Here is a 23,973-nt window from a genome sequence, read left to right on the forward strand (position 1 = left end):
ATTAAGTGAATAAAAAATGATAGGATAAGCAAAGGGTAAGTAGAGAAAGGTTGCAGAAGTATGAAGACTGATTGGACAAAATGTACATTTATAATGTTTTACCATATGTTTCTATGTCCATGATGCAATTATACAAAGCAAATGAAGGTCTACAAGATCAATTAATTAACTTCCCTCATCCTCATTCATCCCTATGTTTACTAATCTCCCTTTCCACCTTCATACAATTCATATTCATTCATTTTTCATAAAAACCCCTTTTCCTAAGGTTAAAATTCTTTTGGCCTAGGAAAAGTAAAAAACCCATGCTAAATTCGTCTTTTCCCAAAAACCCACAAAAATTTGTTTGGCCTAAGTATATATATATATATATATATATATATATATATATATATGTGTGAAAGAAAATAAAAAACATCATACTTAGTCTTTTCCCCTTCTCGCTCATATTTCATATTAACACTAACTTAAAGTGTTAAACCCCTAAAAGTCCCATTTCTCGTATATATTAAATCCCTTTATTTAAATAACCCGAAACCATTAGTTTTATTATAAAAACTATATATTTAATAAAACATCGCAATGGCGGGTCGCAGGCTTTTTAACGTGCATCCACTCTCCTCGCATTGCGATATGTGATTGCGATGGGCCTAGACCCGACGCAAATATATACCAGAGTTCAATGCCATTTCGCATCCGCCTCCATCGCAAGTCCCAGCTGTAACATATACCCTCCACATTGCGATATGCGATGCGCGACGAACCCGACGCAATATATATCATAACTCAATGCCATTTCGCATCCGCCTCCATCGCAAGTCCATGCTAAAATATTACCCTCCGCCATTGCAATCTTCGATACGCGATGGGAACCCAGATCCGATATCATTTATCCGCCCGAATTTATATAATTTCAAGTCCGCGATACCATGTTTTGCAAAGGATTTCTTTGTTAAATCATTTTTATGATTTAAACAAAGAACGTCGCTAATCTCAGTTTTAACCCATAAATAAAGTCATTGTTGCCATAATTAACTGCTGGGCCCCTCCATTGCTCTTTCCTTTTCCCTTCGTGCTGCTCTGTTTGATCAAATCCATTCAAATCCATGACCCTCAGTGATTTTGGGTTGGCTCTCTGTCCGAGTATTACCCGCCCGAAAAGCGGTATACCACTGACTTCTCTTTGCTACGTGTCAGGCTCACATTATTTCGGGTGACCCCTCCCAAACCGCCTGCGACTCATAAAGCGGTGCGAAGAAAACCAAAACCACCTCTCGCATAACGACTGTTGACACCTAATCCTCATGATTGGGTGAATATATGTAAATAGATAAATAAGTAATATGAACAGTCATCGGGAGATGAACTGAACAATCTCTCCCTCATGTATATAATGAAGACCTACCTGATGGAATAATACATACGAATCATTTTTGCCTTGAGGAGTTATTGCCTGGCCTGACATGTTATCAGAGCCAGTTCCTTTTTTTTAGCTTTTATGTCCTTTGTAACTCCCTAGTCTGCTCCTCTGCTCTCCATATAGAAGCGCTGCTCCATATAAAAGTGCTACTCCTCCATATAATTCGCTGTCCATATAATTCAGTGCCTGTGCGCTTGTCTATAATTCGCTGTCCATATAATTCAGTGCCTGTACGCTTGTCTATATATTTCGCTGTCCATATAATTCAGTGCCTGTACGCTTGTCTATAATTCACTTGCCATATAATTCAGGGTCTGACATTTTCGCTGTCCATATATTTTCGCTGTCTGTTTGCAGCCCAGGTTCTAACTATTCTCAGTCACTGTTTACACAGCTATCATGCTGCCACCATAGTGGCTGCCGCTGCAACTCTCCACCTCCGCCATCCGAATGAGCTTGTCTTTGCATTTTTGTTATTCACAAAACCATATTTGGTCTGCCGGTTCTTGTCTGAGGGGTGGAAGAAGGATACCCAAGTCGTGTTACCACTGCGCCATGCGGGTAAACCCACGACCTCACCTTTGACAGCGCATTGTTTCACTTCCTTCAAACGCTACCCAATAATGCACTGTTTCACTTCCTTAGCGCCGGGGTTCTGAGCTCATGCGTGGAGGCACCATGAAACATTTTGAAGCGAGAAAATTTTGATGATGCTTTTTTCTATTAGGGTTTCACTATAAACACATGCTTCGAAGTTCGTTCATTTGTGCGATTGGTTTTCGTAATTAGTTACATTTTGTGGGCCTCATCTATTCAAGTTTCTAAGGAGGTATCAAAGCTCAGGGCCTCTTATTGGGAATATAGACTCGTTTTCTCATTGTTATGTTCATGTGCATGTGAGTGCACCAGCCGAGAATGCCAACTGCGCCTTACAATCCACGCTCACTGCCCCTTGGTGATTGTGAGAAGACTTGTCTGTTGTTACTGCGTTTTTGATTGTGAGAAGATGCAAACGTACCTTTGTTGGAGCGCTGTCCAGTTGAATGCCTTATAAAGTTTTGTATATTTACAGAGTTTTGTGTATTGACACTATATTTTTCTTTCCCATTAAGAGTAAAATTTTGCAGCAGAAGTTTTTTTTGTTACAGTATGCATTCAATCATATCCATGGTGGGAATAGTTCTCGCTGGCAAGGAGAACTATCCTGAATGGACCCGAATGATAAAACGCACTGTCATTTTCAATGAGCTGTGGAAAGGAGTGTGTGTCGGAGATGGAGACAATGAACCTGTACAACCTACCTCAGACAAAGAGCTCGTCATTTGGGAAAACAAGAACAACAAAGCTTATGCATTAATCGCAACATCTGTAAATGAAGAGGTGAGTCGCCATATTTCGTCATATTCAACTGCCTTTCAAGCCTTACAAAAGCTAAAAGAACTCTATGACTCATATTCTGCACTTGAAGTTGTTCAACTCATGATTAAACTCTTCACTCTTGAACTGCAAAATAATGATCCTCTTGCTCTTGCATCCGAAGTAAAGTCTATAATGCATGATATCAAATCCACTAAGGTTGAATTGGATATTCCTCTTATCGCTTTTCTCAAGGCACTTTATCCTACTTACTCCAATTATCTTGAGTCATTGCAAGCAAATGGAAATCTCAAAGATATCACCTTTGACTCTCTTGTGGAAAAGTTTGCTTAAAGAGAGAAAGCTTTTGGAAAGAAGACGGTCCCAGAATCTTCTAAAGGCGCTGTGTGCCTTGCTCATAAAAAAAACATGCTACTCAAGATTCTTCAAGAGGAAGAGGTGGTCGAAGAGGAAGAGGAAGATATTTGAGAGGCAGGGGGGGGCAGACATTCTCAAGGAGAAAAGGCAAATTTGCACTGCATTCGTTGCAAAAGAAATGGATCACATGATGCCTCTACATGCAAGCTACCATGGGACAAAATTGAGCAGAAAAGAAACCAACAGAAAGGTAAAAATGATGATACAGACAAAGGTAAAGCACCTGAATCCGCTCACTATGTTGTGGCACAATGTAACATTGGAGTAAATGCAGATTTATTTAATGCTTCCCTTGCTTCTTGGAAAAATCACTGGTTGCTTGATTCAAGAGCACCTTGCCACATGACTCATAGAAAAGATTTTTTTGAAGATTTCACTGACAATGTTGATGGAGCAGTATACTTTGCAGACCAATCAAAAATCAAGCCATCAGGGCTTCGCACAATCAGGCTTAAACTGCCTGGTCTTCCAGACTTTCTTCTGCATCATGTTCTATATCTCCCACAGCTCAAGAGAAACTTGTTGTCCTTGGTCCATATCCGCCAGCAAGGTCACTCCATTCATATGTTTGATGGCAAGCTTGAGGTAAGAAAAGCATCTGACCGCTCACTTGTCATGAGGGGAATAGAAGTAGAAAGGCTTCTCAAGCTGCAAGGAAGCTCTGCTCGTGCACAACATTTCTCATACAATTCTTTTCATGAAGAAGGTACACTTCCATCAAATTTATTATGGCATGCTAGATTCGGACAGTTGAACTATGACAATGTTCGCTTGTTGAAGAAAAATGGTGTTGCTGGTTTGCCTACAATTCCTAGGAAACTTAAGCAATGTGATGCTTGCATTCTAGGAAAGCATAGCAAACAGTATTTTCATGATTCACATTCAAGAGCACATAGAAAACTTGAACTCATTCATTCAGATTTATGTGGTCCAATGTCTGTTCCTTCTGCAAATGGAAATAAATATATCATGACATTTATTGATGACTAAACCAGAATGTGTTGGGTTTATTTATTGAAGAACAAATCTGATGCTTTTCAAACATTCAAGAATTTTCATGAATGGATTGAAAATGATGCACAATCTCATATTGGGTCTATTCGCACTGATAATGGAAAAGAGTACACATCAAATGAATTTAAAAACTATCTTCGCCAACATGGGATCAAACATCAAACAACCGTGCCTTATAATCCCCAACAGAATGGTGTAGCTGAAAGAATGAATAGGACAATCTTAAATATGGTACGATCCATGCTCTTCTTCAAAAATGTAAAGATAATGTTTTGGGCTGATGCTGTTCTATGTGCTCCATATATAAAGAATAGATGTCCATCTAATGCTATAAGAAACAAGACTCCATATGAAATGTGGTATGGACATGTTCCTTCGGTAAAGCATCTCAAGGTCTTTGGTTTCACCTATTATGCCTTGATACCAAAGGTACATAGAAACAAACTTGGTGCTAGAAGTCGTAAGTGTATCTTCCTGGGGTATTCAAACACCTCCAAAGCACACCGTCTCTATGATGAAGTAAATAAAAAGTTTGTTATATCTAGAGATGTAATTTTTCTTGAATCATCCAAAACTGACAATGTTGTTGAGCGGCAACTTGATCGCTTGGATAGATTCGCAAAAGAAAAATCATTTCAAGAATTTGATAATCAGATTCCACATCTTGAAGGGGGGATTCCTATACTAGATCAACATGTGGAATATTCTTCTGAAGAATACTCTCCCCCGCATGAAACTCCATCAACAGATGATGCTTTAAGTGATGTGATTGATAGAATTGGGAGACTCAATATTGATTCAGTCCCAACTCAATCAACGGAGCAACCTGGACCATCTGAGAAAGGTCCCCCAAAGTGGCTGACAAAGACACTTGAAAGTGTTCATCCTGATGAGGTTGGAAAAACAAGAACTCGAAATTCAAACCGGCAAAATGGAGGTGATGTAGATGACTCTAATTCACCTGTTGATATGGATGTTTCTTATGATTGTGAATTGAACTTGTCTATAGATTTTGAACCAACTTCTTTCAAAGAAGCTGCTTTTCATGATGAATGGAAAGAAGCGATGCAAAAGGAGTATGATGCCCTCATTAAGAATGGCACTTGGAAGCTGGTTGATCCTCCATTAGGAACCAAACCAATTGGCTGCAAGTGGGTCTACAAGAACAAGTATAAAGCTGATGGCTCACTTGACAAGCACAAAGCTAAGCTTGTAGCAAAAGGTTTTGCACAGAAGAAAGGGGTCGATTATGAAGAAACTTTTGCCTCCACAACAAAATGGGCTACCATCCGGACACTCTTTGCCCTAGCATCTCAGAATGGTTGGAAAGTCCATCAAATGGATGTAAAAACTGCTTTCTTGAATGGAGATCTAAAAGAGAATGTTTTTATGTCCCAGCCTGAAGGATTTGCTGTGAAAGGACACGAACATAAAGTATGCAAACTGGTGAAGTCCTGTATGGCCTCAAATAAGCACTGCGAGCCTGGTATGAAAAACTAACTGAGCATCTTCTGAAACTCAATTTCAAACATTTTGATCTTGATGATGCAACTTTATTTGTCAAGAAAGTTGGCAAAACAGTTGTATATCTTGTGGTATATGTAGGAATTTACAGGGTAAGTTCCTCAGGCAGAACACCAAAGGACACCGCTCACAAACAGATCACAGATCAATACACTAGTATTTTGACGTGGTTAAAACCTTCAAAGAGGGAAACAGTCCACGGCCTGAGCCAACGCGACCACTTCAGGCAATTTATTAATAAAAGAATGAAAATTTACATATGCTTCTCTCATAGATGGATTACCCTACAAATGACCCTCCATGCTCTTTAAATAGAGATCATCGACCAATCGGGTGTTAAGCCACGGATCAAGTGTCGGTAATACCGAGGAGAGAATGAACTGTCGGATCACTACATATCGTGACCGTCAGATTGTAAGTTACAAAATGTACATAGTAAAGAAACACACTTTACCTAACTCTATACTAGACCAAGTTGTACTTAACTATTTCCTATGTGTCGGAATATCCTAACAGTATATGTAGATGATCTTTTAATGACAGGGAACAATGAAAGCTACATTGCATCCATAAAGAAGGAATTTGGGAAAAGTTTTGAAATGATTGATTTGGGCTATGTTCATTACTATCTTGGTATTGAAGTAACCCAAAATCCGAAGTCCATATTTCTTTCTCAAAAGAAATACATTGGAGATCTATTGAACAGGTTTGGCATGACATAATGCAATCCTCTTACTACTCCAATTGAACAAAACTTAAAGCTCACATCTATTGAAGGAAAAGAATTTGAGGATGCAACAAAGTATAGACAGCTTGTAGGAAGTCTCAACTACCTAACTACTAGTAGACCAGACATTTTGTTTGCTGTTGGAATCCTCTCCAGGTTTATACAAAAACCTTGTGAGGGACATTGGTCTGCTGCAAAAAGAGTTCTAAGGTACTTGAAGGGAACTCAAGACTTTAGAATCAAGTATACACAGGTGGATGACTTCAGCTTGATTGGATACTCTGATTCAGACTTCGATGGAGACAAAAAAACTGGGGTATCTACTTCAGGATATGCTATGAGTCTTGGATCGGGAGTTGTCTCCTGGAGATCACACAAACAATTAGTTCCAGCGGATTCCACAACAGAAGCAGAATACGTGGCAGCAGCTGAAGCAACAAAAGAAATTGTGTGGCTCACAAAAATTCTTGAATATTTGCAGGTAAAACAAGTACAATCAACTCCACTCATGATTGACAATACCTCTGCAATAAAGTTGGCCAAGAACCCAAAGTTGCATGATCAAACAAAGCACATCAATACTAAATATCATCTGATTCGACATCATGTTGAGGCCAAAACAATCCATCTCTGTCATTGTTCCACAAATGAGCAAATTGCAGACATCTTCACCAAAGTGCTTGGAAGAGAAAAGCTTGAACGATTCAGAACGATGCTTGGACTCACCAACATCCCTTTAGATTAAGGGGGGGAATGTTGACACCTAATCCTCATGATTGGGTGAATATATGTAAATAGATAAATAAGTAATATGAACAATCATCAGGAGATGAACTGAACAGAACTGAACAGTCTCTCCCTCATGTATATAATGAAGACCTACCTGATGGAATAATACATACGAATCTTTTTTGCCTTGAGGAGTTACTGCCTCGCCCGATGTTAATTTTTGGTATGTTCTATGCTAGAGCAATTTATTTAAATTTTCACAGTTAGCAATCACATCAGCATTACGATAAACTGCAGATAGAACATAAATATAATATGCAGAAGACAAGCCAAGACAAGAGGACACAAGATATGGTGCAAGACAGGGACAAACCCCACAATGTGTGGGGAAACCCTTTGATCAATTCTTCTTTTATCTTCAAAGTTCAGCAGAGAGAGAGATAGTACAAATACATAAATCTGATATCTATGACAGCAGTAGAAAAACCCTTGACCAGAGAAGCTAATGCTGGTCAAACTAGACAGAATCTTCCATCCAGGTGGCATCAATAGGAAGCTCATCAAACTGAGTCGAACATAGTCAAACCTTGACTCAATATAATTTCCAGAACACTGTGATCTTCTTGCTGTACTAACTGACACTACCTCAGCAGTTATCCTTCTCATCAATAATGAAGGCCTTCAAGTCTGCAGTAGGCCACGCAGTCCAAGACTGCTAGAACAACCTATGCTGCTCGCTATGGCCTGCGGCCTAGCCCAGCAGCAAGATAGGCCTATGATCCTCAAACAGTTAGCAACTAATAACATATGCTGATCTGATGATAGTGGCTTATCAACCTTGAAACAGTCCTAAGGAACAACCCTTATCAGTGTGCTGTCACCATGCTTCTTTTATTTATAGCAACCGAAACACTGTCCTTCCAGACCTCCTTATACTGTGAATGCGTATAGGGTCAACAGACTGCGGATTCAGGCCTTCTGAAGCTGCGGATTATGAGTCTCTTTCTTGCTGCGTATAGGGTCAACAGACTGTGGATTCAGGCCTTCTGAAGCTGCGGATTATGAGTCTCTTTCTTGAGCACTGCTGAGATCACCATCTTGCTGCTCCTCTAACATCATTGCATCACCAAGAACTTCATTGTTGTCGCAATATCATTTAGTGTATCATTGTTACGCTATGGTTGCCCTTAGGATCTCTGCACCATAAAGACCACGACAACACTTCGTTGTACTGCTTCTTTCATTATACTTAAACTGTAATAATCATGTTATTACTTCTTGTGATCCTTGTCATTGTGACTGCTTCTGAGATCATATTCATGTCGAGATCACTAGATCCGAATACAATGGAGACTATTGATATGGTATATCTCCTTTTTCAGGGATGCCGAGAATCAATGTCATCACCGAAACATACTTCATTAATCTGGTTATGCTGAGACAGTAATATATATGAAATAGAGATAATATTCAACATGACCTTCGTTGATCCGAGAGAGTAGATCCATCACTGCTCCCTTTGAGTATACCGAGACTGCAGCTCTTGATTTGATTGTCACTGCTCAGATTGCAGTACACACAGTCATCATTGAAATTCTCTTCAACGAGATTATATGCTGAGACTGAGACAGTATCTTCAGGATCACTGTGATCTCTATTAGGCCGTGAATATGATTAGCCCAGACTTCATGCCAAAACTGCATCCTCATCTGAGATCTTCTTTGGTCCATCTATCCGAGATTTTCACCTGCAATTTGAGAATGTATTTAGCCCAGAACTTGCCTCACTGCTGCGTCCTCATCGAAGTCATTACTGCTCCATACAACCGAGATCATAACTGTATAGTGTATATATGTATCCCAAGTTCACATAGAATGGCAGAGAGGAATGCGAAGTTCTGTTGCGTGAACAGGTCTCGTTGACTACGTTTTATTGACCCATTGACTGCGTTTATATTTCTTCATAAGCCTGCTGCTTACTGCGGCTAGGGCATCACTGCATCTAGGGTATCACCTGTGGCTAGGTATCTACAGCTGGGGCAACGTACAGCAGCGAGGGCATTACTTGAGTGACCAGCGTATCATTCATGATGTCTCTCACCTTCACCAAAAACCCAGACGTGGAGAGGAGGAGACTACTCAAGAATGTGTTGTACTAATGACTCCAAATCCTCTCTTATTTATACTAAAGGCGGATGATTGAATAGACATGACGTTTGGGCTTCTAGAGCCTACATAAGAGCTGGTCGGCTTGATAATAATTATATAAACAAAATAAATTCATATCTCCATAAATACTTATCGGAATCGGATGATCTTTGGATCAATCCTACACCTCTCGACGAGAGGGATCCAATAAAAATATCAGCTGCCATAAATAAGCTGACCCACATGGAGTTTTGCCCTAGTTGCCAATTTAACACCCGACAACGACAAAATGCCCACTACTCACTTTGCTCCATATTTAAAAAAGAAAGTCGTTTTTCAGTTTAAACGCAAAAATCACCATTTTGGCCTTGTTTCACCTGTTTTCACAGTAAACCTTCCATAAGCCTCTGCGACCATTAAAGCCATTGTTTTACCTTCCAATACACTCTAGACTCCTTCCAATATCCTCTCAAGCTCAATAAAACCATTGATGTCCTCCTCTATCCCCTGTGATTTCTTAACAATTTCTGTGTTTTGCAGGTAAAAACCCCTATTCCAGGCTTACAAAGAAAAAAGCCTGCATACAGTTTGAAGACAAATCTAAAAGGATTTACTGTTGAAAAACGCAATAAAAAGCCTGAAATGCACAGTAAAGGTAAAAAGGAAACAACAAAGGTTACTTAGCAAGGTCAAAGGATATTCAGAAAGTTTAAAGAGAATCAGATGCAAGATCAAATGAAGGAATTAACCAATGTAAAGGATATAAACAATCAAGTAGCTTAAAGGGGCAAAATATCAAACAAAGCCAGCACAACCTGAATAAAAGGGACAACAAGAAGCAGTTCAACAACTGCCCCTATCTTCTTGTATGAAGATCTTTCCTTTCCTAGAATAAATCTTAATCAGTGTTAGGATATTTCCTTAGTTCCATTATTGTATAAATAACTCTCTTCTCGAGTTGTTATAGGTTCGAAGTTCGAGATTGATTATTCATTGCTTGTAAAGTCTTGATTGTTCATGCTACTTTGAACTTGGTTGCACCTTTGAAGGAATCTTTTGTAGACACTTGATGTACTCAGTATTTCTGGAACCTTAATACAAAGCAGAGGATTCTGAATTTGGTTTTACACGGTTTGTGTTATGCTGTAAGTTTTTCTAGTTATCAATCACTATGTTTTTCTTCATATGCTTATGACTTATAGAGATATCTAGGTAGGAATAGTTGTGTCTCAATTTATTTCTATAAGCTCTTGAAGTGATCATCTATTAAAAGAATGGATTAATGAACTGTCTGTTTAGCTAATCCCCTCTAATCATTAAATCATCAACATCTTATGTAAGCTTAAGTATACTACCTTAAACCTTTGGAACGTAGTTTAGAAGGTTTGCCTACTTATGATTGTTCTGTTTTATAGTCTGGAAACTGTGATAATAATATTATTTTCTGTCTTCCTCTCACCACTATTTTTGATCTATATCACTGTGTAAAGCTTTATAGTAGCCCTTTGCTGAAATATTAATATAACCCAAAGGATTAAGTATTTCAATTCTATATCTGTCTTCATTCATTGGTCTTCCAAACTAAAACCAAAAACCCCAAAACAATTATTTTACATGCTCTAGCATTGGTAGCTGACCTACTACTATCTCAGAGGTACAACAATTGTCACAGTGTAGGCCTTAACTAACAACTCCATCTCAGGGTTGTGGGGGAGCGCCCCCCGACCCCCTCACGATCCCCCTCCTAATCCGCGCTCTGGTCGGGAGCGCGCTCCTGACCAAAAAAGGTCGTTCCGTGGTTTTTTCGGGAGCAAAGTCGGGAGCATTGCTCCTACTGCTCTAGGAGCAAATTTTCCAACTGGGGAGTAGTCGGGGAGCGATTGCTCCCGACCGCTTCCCGATCGGAAAATTCGCTCCTGACTGGCGAAAAGCGACGCCCATGCGACCGAGAGGGAGGCAACAACGACTTAGGAGAGGGGGAAAGAGTGGGAAAAAGGGAGAGAGGGAAGTGGGGGGGGAATAAATAGACCCTCTCCCCTCCCATGATTCACTTCATCCCATTGAGAGAGCAAGAGAGTGTGGAGAGAGAGCAAGAGAGTTTGGACAGAGTTTGAAGCAAGGAGAGGAGCTTGGAGGAGTTTGAAAAGCTTCCAAGTGGAAATTGGAGCTTGGGATTGGAGGCCAAAGAGGTAGGATCTACACTCTAATCTGGCATTTTTTTTATGTTCATTGCTAAATAAATAAATAGAATTCTCTATTTCCCATTCCATTATTTTTGCATGTTCAAAATTTCAAATTTCGAACATCATGGTTATATGGCTTGGCTTTTTCTTCTTCTTGGTTCCTTTTTCGGTTATTATGGTGTTGGAGAGTAGAGAAATGAGGGTTGAACATGAAGAAGAGGATGAAGAAGTGGTTTATAGTGGATTTGATGAAAACCCCAGAGAGGAGTACCTTGGTGAGGAGGAAGAGAGTGAACATGATTCAGCCCAAAAAAACTTTACAAGACCAAACCCCATTGTGGAAATATGTTACTAGGCCTGAAGCACGGAAAGGGGGTGGAACCACTAAATTTCACTGCACCCATTGCAACAATAATTACATAGGTTCATACACTCGTGCCAGAAGGCACCTCTATGGGAAAAGGCCATGGGATGGAGATAAACAAATTGGAATCAAAACTTGTGCAAGTGTGTCCACAACAGATAGAGCCAAATACACAAGGAAAGAGGAGGAAGCCTAATACAAATCTAAAAAATCAAAGCGCTTCTTTGAACCAAGCTCACAATCACATGCACAAATAACTCCTTCAACATCCTCCCATGGCAGTGGATATGGAGGCACAGGGTCACTAAACATCTCTTTAAGGCGTAGAACCATGTCATATTTCCTTGATGAAGGGTGTAGGAATGATGTGGATTCAAAAGTTTACTGGTTTCACTATGCATGTGGGATACCATTCAATGTTCTTTGCTCACCTTATTGGCATGAAATGGTTTTTGCCATAAATGATGCCCCTAAAGGATACAAGAGCCCGGGGTATGACAAAGCTAGAACTGTTGGACTTGATCATGAAAAAACAAAAATATCACATTCTTTGAGTAGAATGACAAATTCTTGGACTGGGCATGGGGTGTCCATTGTATTTGATGGATCGACAAATGTAAAAGGCAAGCCATTGATAAGTGTTCTTGCTGTGTCTGTTAGTGGTGCCATCTTTCTTTCAGCATATGATTACTGAGACAAGTTCAAGACCGACATCAACATTGCATAACCACTACTTGAAACAATTGAATGTATTGGGCTATACAATGTCATCCAAGTCATCACTGATAATGCTGCTAATTGTAAGGCAACAGGCGCAATTATTGAGGATAAATACCCCAACATATTTTGGTCGGGGTGTTTGGTTCACACAATGAACCTTTTGATGCATGATATTATTAAGAAAAAAAACCAACAATAAAAATGGATTGGTGATTTATACAAGAGAGGCAAACAAATGATAAAATTTATTACAAATCATAGCAATACCCATGGGATTTTCCGTAGTCACTCAAGATTGGAGCTGTTGAAGACTGCGAAGACTAGATTTGCTAGCTATTACTTCACCTTCAGGCGCCTTTTGAAGGTAAGAAGTCATTGGCTAGCATGGTATCAAGTCCACACTAGCAGGTATTAAAGGAAAGGGCTACAAATGGAACTGACAAGCAAGGTTTTGAACAGGTGGAGGAGATCGCTCTTGATGGTTAGTTTTGGTCATATGTGAGGCAAGTATTGGAATTCACCAAGCCCATTTATCACATGATTTGTTTTGTAGATACAGATAAACTAGTGATTTTGGAGGTGTATGAGCAAATGGATACAATGTTGGGGCAAATAAAAGATATTGTTTAGAAAGATGATCCCAACTTGTATACATTGATTCACAATTGTGTGTGTACACGGTGGAATAAACTTAATGTTCCACTACATGCCTTGGCATATATCCTTATGCCAAAATACTACTCCAACTTGGTTGGGCCAACTTGCACCTGGGGGTGGGGTTAGGGTCAAACCCCATACAGATCCAGAAGTACCTGACAGGGAGGAGTGTGCTAATCGCGTCTTGAATTAGGTAGATACTTTAGTTGCACTGGTTTGTTTGGTTCTTTGCATGCAATGGAAGATAGAGACATATTTGATGCTCTCACATGGTGGGAAGCATATGGTAGCATGGGACTTTTGCCAAAATTGGCAAAAAATGTTCTCTCACAAGTTGTAAATACTTCTTTTGCAAAGAGGTGTAGGAGCACCTACAACTTAATACATAATGTGAGAAGAAACAGACTCAATGAAAATCGGGTAGAAAGCTTGGTTTATGTGCACTACAACTTGATGTTGTTGAGCCATTATTGTGATCGGGCTTATGAGGATCCAACATATAAAATTTGGGACAACCACCCAGAGGGCAATAATTTGGAGGATGGCACTATACATCTTGAAGAACTGGAAGTAGAACTTATGAGAGATGAAGATGAAGCAACAACCATGCCACCCCCACCATCTAGTAGCAGTGCTCGAGTTGCAAGTCTTGTTCCTTTGCTGTCGCCGCCTCCATGTACTTCTACACGTGGAAGGCATTTGCCTTCTGGTTCTGGTCGTGGGACTGTGCGGGAGGAGACTCCTAGAAGACCACCACGACCTGCTCAAAAATTAGACATTATTCGTGGTGGCAAGAGGAAGATGTAGATGATAGATTTACTTGTCTTTTCTAGTTTCTAGTAGTTTTTATAACTATTGACTCTTTCATATTTGTTATGATATTTTTTGTAAACAATATATGACAATTTAAGTTTTAAGTTTGAAGTTGGCAATTATAACTCGTTGGTAATGAATTATGGATATGATGCTTTGTGAAAGTTGAAAGTTGTTTCATTTCATTTCATTTTATAAAATTTCATTTCATGTTAGATATTATTTGTTGTAATGGTTACATTTAGCTTACAAGTACAACTTTGGTAATCAATGATGATAAATGTTATATATTGAATTTTGAAAGCTTGAAACTTTAAGATTGATGAATCACGAGACTCAATATGTTGTATGTTACTAACTTGTGGATGTGGTTGATGAAGATTATAACTTCTAGATGATTGTTGTTATATGGTTCAATCTATGCTTTTTTCTAAAAATATATATATTATATAAAAAACTCTCCCAGATTCGCTCCCAAACCGAGAGCTTCTGAAAATGTTGCTCCCGCTCCCCATTTTCGCTTCCACTCACAAGTAACTTTACTCCATCTCTCCACGAGACCATGAGCTACAATGTTGGCGAGACCAATGACTATAGACACCTTCACCTTTGTCTCTCAAGATACATACCCACTGGGTGTTCACTGAGTATGACCTTCTAGGACTTCTTATCTTGGGTTCCCAACCCTCAAAGAATATTGGTCCTCTTGTCTACTCTTATCTTGGATGCCTTACACATCCTCAAAGAGCATCAGATGCCAGATGATTACCCAATCCTTCATTCTTTCTTCTCGAGTGAAGACAAGAATGTTGTGTCTATCTCTCCCTCTCAACTAGGGAAGATATGCCCATTCCCGTAAAGGAATGTTTCCATGCTCCTTCTGACTAGGAACTTGCCCAAGCTCCCTCTTAATTAGGGACTTGTCAGAGCTCCCTTTTACTCCTTTTTCATCAATAAATTCTTCTTCGTGGGTCCTTCCATTGCTTGATCGATTTCTTTTGTTGATGTCATGAAATTGAGTTGAGCTTCTTCCTTGAAGTGCATTAGCCATCAATCACTTTCCTCCCTGGTCTATCATGTCATTCCTTTCTTCATGGAAAGTGCCCTTCTTGGTACATATCTAGAAGCTTCTTCATATAACTACTTCTTTTTCATCATGCTTCTTTTAGGAATTTCCATCCACCACATGAATGCTAGTTGTACTTGTACTTACAACTTTTGTTCCAATAGCCCTGCATGAACTCATCCAGATATTATTCAAGAAATCAAAACATAACATTAAATCAAATAGTACCTTACAAGATGGCTCTTCATCATGACATCTTCTTGTAGGTATCAGCATCCTGCATACATGTTGACACATCTCCAAGATATATCCATTGTCAAGGGTCTTCATCTTTTTTAGACTCTCATCAGAGTCTTTATATTGCTCCGTGATATTTCCTAGTCAAATCTTCTTGGTCTTTTGGATGTTGATCGCCTTTATCATGGTTGCATATCTCACGATCTCTTCCTCTTACACATTCTATTCCCAAAAGCTTCCAATCAGAGTTCCTTAATTGTAGTCAACCACCTCAGAGGACATATTATGTTGATTTCATCTAGTGTGACTTATACCTTTCTACATCCTTTCAGAGGAAGAAATCCTTTTCCCTTGATCATGCTTCTCAAGATAGAAGTAGTGATCCATGTTACCTGCAACCATACGACATGACTTTATAATATTAAATACAAGCATACATTTACCTTTAGGTCATCTAGGCTTCTTCCAGTAGCTTCCTTGATTGAAAAGATCTTCAACCTCTTGATCTGCTTCATTTCTCATGTAATCATACCATCATCCCATGAATTCTATAAGTTGGAGTTCCTCATGAAACACTTGCTTCCACTTTAGATCTGTGAATCCTTCGATGAGGATTCCATCAAAGAATCTTGAGGATCTCACATATTCTTATTCAACAAATGTTTCCCTTTTCACTGATGTATGATGGGCCTTGTCCTGGATGACTTCATCCTTTCCTTCAATGTCCAATGTGGTTCCCAAGAGCTATATCCTTCATGTTTGACTACCATGGATTTTGTTCCTTTTGTCCTTCATGATTCCCATGTTGATGTCACGACCTCTTGTTTCTAATGCTTCCATGATGCCATAATGCATCTTAGTATTTATCATGGCCATATCTATAACAAAAGATTTAGGAGCTTATGATAAGACCCTTTTGTGAGGGAGGCCATCTTAATCATAGTAGAGATCTGTTACTCCCTCTTTCCTTGGTCTTTTTCCTCAGCTTCCTCCATCTTTCCGGTGATATGAGCTTTCTTTCCATATAGCATTGAATCTTAGCTATACTCTTCTTTCTTTTCTGAAGACCAAATTTTCTAAACTTCCCTTTCCTTTCTGAAAATGTTTGAGTGTTTTAACCTTCAACACTTTTGTCCTCAACTTGTCTTTTTCCATCTAGCATAGAAACCACAAGTTGTCGAATGAGGCAACTCTCTTGTCCCATGGACATTTGTTACCTTGCTTATTAGTTAATGATGATTATCTTCTTATCATCTCTCCAAATCTCACAGTTGAGATTTTATGAAGATATCCCTTCATTCTTCGATACCTTCAATATGACCTGCTTCATTGCATCATATATCTCTTTGATGTCTCCAATATTGTTTTGTGAGAGAACCTTAAGAGTCCCTTCCTATGAAATCAGAGGAGACCCTTTTCATTGATATGCTCAATGACTTCTCTTATCTTTGAGGACTATGACTATCCTCCTTATTTCATGCAAGGACCTTCGGTTACCCAATCGGCATATCGATTTCCTTGCAAAATGAAGTCATTTAAACCAAGGATTGATTATAAACATGAAAGATACTTACTTGGCACGTGAAGAGGAGATATTCACCTTGATGCTTCCTTGAATGAGATCCTTGCTTGAGCTGCCTAGCATGATACAACTGAAATCCTTTTACAAGGCTTCCTTTGAGACCTTCTTGCACTATCCAACATCGAGCACCATAGCATAATTATGACATTATTGAAACTGCTTCAGACTATATGTTATTGAGATCACTTGAGCCTTGAGATACTTCGACTCCTCATACATTTGATTCTTATGATCATTAATACGAAATATGACACCGATCATCTTATTGTACTATCATTTAGGTTGAACCAATCACTGTTTGAAATCAACTATAATAAAGTAGCAACGACAAGGTTAATGATGAGATTACTCTTGACACTGAGCAACATCATGTGGCATATTACTGTGACATTCTGTGGTATTAATACTGTCCCTGTTCCAGACTTCTTATTACCAAGGTTATAGCATTGCAATTGGCACCTATATAGTGAATGACCCAAATCTACATACAAAATGGTTTTCATAGGACTAAGAATGACCCAAATCTATATACCATGTATGATGAACAGGGGTAGATAATTTTGATTTCCTTGTATGTGGATGACATGGTTATAACAGGTAATGCGGATGCATTAATCAAAGAAATCAAATCTCGGAAGTTTACATTATTGTCTAGGTCTGGAAGTGTGGAGAGACTCTGGGCAAACGTTCCTTACTCAAGGGAAGTATGTTAGAGGACTGCTCAAAAAGTTCAGAATGGAACAGTGTAAGACATCATTAGTACCTTTGCAACAAAACCTGAAATTGTGCAGAGACCATGGGTCTAAGGAGGTGGATACTACTTTGTATAGACAGCTAGTTGGTAGTCTAATATATTTGACTACAACTAGACCAGACTTAGCATACTCTGTTAGTGTGCTGAGCCAGTTTATGTCTAAACCTCTTGAAAGTCATTGGGTCCCAACAAAATGTGTACTGAGGTATCTTCATGGTACTTGTGATTATGGTATTTTATACATTGATACATTTGATGTTACTTTAGTAGGTTTTTTAGACTCTGATTGGGCATGTAACTTGGATGATCAACGATCTATCATGGGTTATGCATTCACTGTTGGATCCGGGGTTATAGCATGGAGTAGTAAAAAGCAGAGCACTGTGTCTTTATCTTCAATTGAAGTCAAGTACCAAGCAGTATGTGCAATGACATGTGAAGCTATTTGGTTGAATAGGCTTCTCCATGTTGCAGGAGAAGGGCAAAATGAAGCGACCATCATCAATTGTGACAACCAGAGTTCCATTAAGTTGGCGAACAATCTAGTGTTTCATAAGAACACAAAACACATAGATACTCAGTTTCACTTTGTAAGAGAAAAAGTCCAGTCAAAAGAAATTTTTAGTGAATATTGTAAAACATGTGACAATATGGCAAATATTTTTACAAAGCCTCTTGGGAAAGTGAAGTTTGAATTGTTTAGGGGGATGTTAGGAGTTAGGACTTCAGGATAATCCTTTCTCCATTAAGGGGGAGAGTTGAAAATAATCAACATTATATTGTATAATGGAGAAATGGTTACATGGTTGTAAGATAACTCCTTAAGTTAAGATTAGTTCCTAGGTTGTAGGAGTTTGTTCTGACCTCCCTATTCTTTTGAGATGTATTTATTGTCTCATCTTTGATTAATTGAACATGAGAGTGTACGCTCCAGTTTGTGCAGCCTCCAAGTGCAGCCTCGTGTGGTTGAGATATTCTCTCAACCAGGTGATTGTGTGTCTAAGATAGTCTACCTATTTTGAGACAACATTAAATGTATTTATATGTAATCTTATTTGATGTGAATATATGATATTGTGTGCACTATCAACAGTTAAGTATTACATGGTTTTATATAGGCGTTGAAGAAAGTTGTAGTTTGAGCCCTATTTATCTGATCTGTTGATATTCATCTTCATGTGTGCAGTCAATAGTTTACATAAGAATTTTACGAACCGACCATATTCCTCTAAATTTCATATGTGATTAAATAACCAAATAATGAATGAAACTATTTATTTTCACATTACTTAACATGTTATGAAGCCTTAATCAAACTGGGTAAGAAGGTGAATAGTACATCCTTACCTTACAACTAGAGTTGTCACGTCTAGAGCAGGGCCTGTAAATCTAGTTTAAAACTTTAGTGATATAGACCAATTAGTTGCAATTTGCATAGTTAAAGTGTCCAAGATGTGGATTGAAATGGAGTTTAAATTTAATCTTTTGTGAATGTACTTTGCATATCAGACACTTAATAATAAAACTTATTCAAGCAGTATTTATTATTCTCTTTCACAGGTCGAGCAGAGGCTCTTCTTATTGCGGCATATGGAAGAAGCTTGATGAAGATGACTGAAAGGTGAATAAACTGCTTATATTACCAGTTGGGTTAATGATTGTGAGGATGCACGTTTGCACACACACATATGGTACAGAATATATGTGTCATTGCCATACTTATTAAGTTCTTCCCAAGGTGGAAGTAACATTCTTTAACTTCAAAATCAATTTCTTCCCTGACTACTACTTATATGTGGTCTGGTTTTCTACAGAGACTATCTTGAAATATATTTATCTCCATACTATTGCAGGGATTCAAAAGCAGGTTGAGTCTTTGGAGGAAGTGATATACAGATGGTGTAATAGAACACACTAAAGTTGGTTGGAGCGCTACAGTGTCATGAAATGTTGGTTCACGTTCTTGATTGAACAGGATGGAATAGTTGCAGTCAAGGGGAACACTTGAACTTTTAAGGCAACAATGTTTTGACTTGGTGCAACGACATTTTTAGTGTAACAGAATCTACTTTTTGAAGTAGATTCTAAGCAAAAGTACATTCAAACTCCATGGCATTAATTTTGAAAAAAATATATTTCAAAGATGCAAACTTGTCTCTTGGATAAATTAACAAAATTTCGCTCGACAATCTGTGAAAATAGGGCTGTTAAAGTTAAAATAAGTTTGTATAAACTGAATTTAGTTTTGCCCAACAAGAACATCAGTTATTATCAGTCAACACTAGTTATTATCAGAATGATCAGAACTCAATGGAAGGCTTTTAATACGTTATTATTAGAATAGAATTTCAATCAAATGCATGTACTAGTTGTCTAGCATTAAGGAAGGGTAATTTTGTAAATTTAGATCTCTGGAGAAGTTCGTGAAGTGTCTTAGGTAGGTTGCATAATATAATTAAATAAATAAGCTTAATGATTACCTCCATCATACGAATCACTGTAAAATCATGCAAAATATAAATAAATAATAAAGCATAATGACTATCAACATCTTATGAATAATTATAAAATCGATAGTAGAAATTGTTTGATAGACAAATTTGAAGGAGATAAGAATGGTACATAGGTATGAGTTTTGAAACGTGAATAATCAAAAGCTTGTATTTGAAATGTTGAAACCTTGTGAAGCTAATTGATTCATGAATTAATTAAACCAACTAAGCTTTTGAGGAGAAACAAGACCCAATGAAGCTTTAGATGGAGAATCTGTGATGTGTTTTAAGCCACCAACCAAGAAGAAGTTAGTTCAAAAAACATTAGAAGTTTGTTAGTTTTGAAACCCAAAAAACCTCCTCTTATAGAATTTTCTTCAAGTGAGATAACAAAGACCCAAACCCTATACCAAGTCCTCTACGTACCAAGTTAGTCCTCCAAGAAACCCTTTCAAGTAGATCAGATCAACAAGGCTTGATTCTACTTGAACTAGTTTTCGACCCCCAACTTCGACCCTGCAACTTCGTCCTACAATTTTAGCCCTGCAACTGCTGCAAAAACCCTAATAAGAGATCCTTGTTTGAGCAAGACAGATCTTTCAAGATCAACAAAGTCAACACAATATATGTTCTTCCAGCGACTTGATACTGAAACTCACTCTACTACAATTTGAACCTGCAATTTTGGCCTTCTTGGAAGCTACAGAAACCCTAGATCTTCGCACGTATGAGAGAGATAAAGCCCCAAAACAAATCTTTTTGCTTCTTCTTCCCTTCTAAACCTTCACTCTCCTTTTCTTCTTGCTTCCAAGCTATAGATCGAACTTGTGTGAATGAGTGCCAAATGAGATCGAATTGGCTCCTTTATATAGCCTCTCCAAGAGGTCCAATTCCCTTCATTAGGCCAACTTGTAGCTACCATGGCCGGCTTTTACTTTGGAGGTTTCTAGGACTTTTTAGACACAATAAATTCTTTTTCAAATTACGTTTTGCCTGGAAGGGTCTTATAAACATAACGTTGACTCTCTTGACTCATGACAATAAATTCTATGACCTAACAAACCTATAAGTACGAAGAACATGCTTTTACCTAGAAGGCCATCAATAAAAAGCATCAAACCCATGCTTTAAAATAATATTTTTTTCTTTTATTTGTTACATAAGATACATATTGAAATGAGTAAAACAACAATTATGAAGATCAAAACTAGTTATATTTCCAGCAAATGGATGCAATTAGAGGAAATCGTGAGGAGACATAGATTTAAGAGAATGTCTGAGTTCAAGAGTATTTCTAGTGAAAGTTGTTTTGAAACAATATGTCAATTTTCACAATGAATATGGTGTGTCTTGTTTATGACACATAATTGCACAGAGTTTTTGCAATGCAATTACGTGTAATGATTCGTTTGCATCAAGGTGCATAGAAAAATCCATGAAAGAAAATGTAATCATGCCATTCCCTAGAATGGTAGATTGGTAAGGATACATTATACAATTGGTAGTGCCATATGAAAAATGAATATAGATGGTGGTCTTTTTGTTTATGATTGGATACATTATATATTGAATATAATTATATACATATAGTCTGTTGATACATTGACTATTGTAGCTGAATTTTGCTCATTCATGGAAGGCACAATGGTATTGCATGTTATCCAATTCGAACAAATATAAATCATTTGCATTTTGAACCTTTGAAAGAAATAGTACAAAATAAAAACATTTTACGTGATATTGAATTAGTTAATGAAGAGAAACATATAGAAAAATCCTATAAGAAACATAATGGGGACAATGCGAATGGTTTTAAAAACATGAACATAGATGAAGATATCTCGAAACGTAAGACCGAGCATATCAATGTAAACAAGATATCACTCTTATCATCATATCAACTCAAAAAAAATATAAGAAACAAGGATGTTGTTGAAACAAGTGTAGTTAAAAAATCATCGAAGCATTCCAATTTTTGAATGAACATAAATCATTTGCATTTTGAACCTTTGAAAGAAATAGAAAGAGAGAACAAAGTTTTACGTGATATTGATGTTGTTAATGATGTTGTTAGAGAACCTTGTGTAAAACATAATGGGCATACTATGAATGCCTTAAAAACATGAACATAGATGAAAATACCATGGAACTTAATACAAAGTTCATCAATGGAAACATGAGACCATGTTTATTATTGCATCAACTCAAGGAACATATAAGAAACAAGGATGTTATCGAAACAAGTATAATTAAAAAAACATCGAAGTGATCAAAATCAAGACATAATGTGATGTCTTCAAATAAACATAAGGAATCTTTACAAATGTTTGATTATACATTCAAAACAATAGCTGAACAACAATATTTTAAAAAATACAAGATGTACCAATTTATGATTGTGTAATATGCAATCAAACTTTTCTTACAAAATATGTCATGGAAAGACAATTAACCAATGTTTCCAAAAAAAAGTGTGCAAAAAAATGCAAAAAAAACGTTGTACAATGACAAGACTATCAAATTTGCAATTCCAGAGTGGATTAGGCAGAATAAACATATATCTATAGTGAAATAACTGTATGAATTGGAAGAAAGACTAATATCACTAAGATTATCAGTTTTGCAAATATGGGAACTTGGGCAGTTTTTTAGAAAACCACAATTGGCAATGATTGGTAGACTTATTGATGTACTTGCTAGCGCATCCCAAATTCGATCTGCATGTCCTCATGACATAAATGAATCTAGTACAATGGTTGTGACAATTAAAAGACTTTGTGTTTAAAATCATATTGGTTGTTGGGCAAATTTGTGTACATAAAGTGATCAAGGCATTGGGATGATTGTGTAAAACTTCTGTTTATAAACTAGAGAATGTGAAAATGAATGAATACAAGAAATAAACTTGATTAGAACTAGGATGCATATGCATCTGAGACAAATACAGAAAGCAATGATGATAATGATGACTATGATGAAGAACCAGTTAGAAAAACAATTTTACATGGATTTAACGATTCATATAGTATTTATGATCTTTATGATAATTGAATAAACATTGCTCCTAGTGAAGGCTATATGCCTTTGGGCATATTTAGAGATAGATATTTGGAAGAGATGAGTTTTTCGACATTGTTCTATGGGAAAAAGTGATCAGCCAATGTTACAAAGAACTATACGTACCACGATATTGCTTGATGGAAAGTTTTGCATCAAGATCATGATTTTGCATATCATAATGAATTTGTTTTACAAAGCAGAGCGAATTATCCCCAGTCAAGTTTTTAATTGTATTTGGATTCGAATAAGAAAATGATTGTTAAAAGGAAAAAAACTTACAAATAAAGATGTTAGAACAAAAACAAACTTGAAACACATTCTAAAATTGAATGTTGGGTATATTGATCTTAAAACGAATATGGACATTACTACACTGTTTTTTGTGTTTGTGCAAGAACTTATATGCAAGGATTTGACATTGGGTCCATCCACTTTCTTTGTTTCATTTAGCAGTGCCGAGCATCTTTGGGAGCCTTTAGTAAAGGATTTGTAACAAATAAAGTGAAAGAAAAAACCCTTAACTAAAAACGAAGTAGAAGAAGATGATATTGATACGTTGATTAGAAATGACCGCATTACTTGTGTGTGATATTATAGTAAATTGAATGCTCTACACCAGTTAATAAAATGAATCCAAGTGCTTTGGTGATGTCATTAATTATTTCTTTGTAACATAATTCCAAAATTATG

At 37.5% G+C, this 23,973-nt stretch overlaps 1 protein-coding gene across 4 annotated transcripts in view; it reads left to right on the plus strand.

The window, feature by feature from the left end:
- LOC149262980 (Holliday junction resolvase MOC1, chloroplastic-like) overlaps nt 1-20,010 on the plus strand; it is a 388,021-nt gene extending 368,011 nt beyond the window's left edge. For 3 of the 4 annotated variants that reach the window (XM_089425574.1, XM_089425571.1, XM_089425562.1), the window contains 2 exons: nt 19,292-19,352; nt 19,546-20,010. In XM_089425574.1, the coding sequence (XP_089281700.1) occupies nt 19,292-19,352; nt 19,546-19,603 (119 nt within the window). In that variant the 3' untranslated portion in view covers nt 19,604-20,010. The remainder of the gene's footprint in view (nt 1-19,291; nt 19,353-19,545) is intronic. The other variant, XM_089425566.1, reaches the window with a different exon arrangement.
- The last annotated feature ends 3,963 nt before the right edge of the window (nt 20,011-23,973 follow it).

The sequence above is a fragment of the Pinus tabuliformis genome, chromosome 6 (assembly GCF_031772625.1).
Source record: "Pinus tabuliformis cultivar Carrire ecotype Pingquan chromosome 6, CPIR1, whole genome shotgun sequence".
NCBI lineage: Eukaryota > Viridiplantae > Streptophyta > Pinopsida > Pinales > Pinaceae > Pinus > Pinus tabuliformis.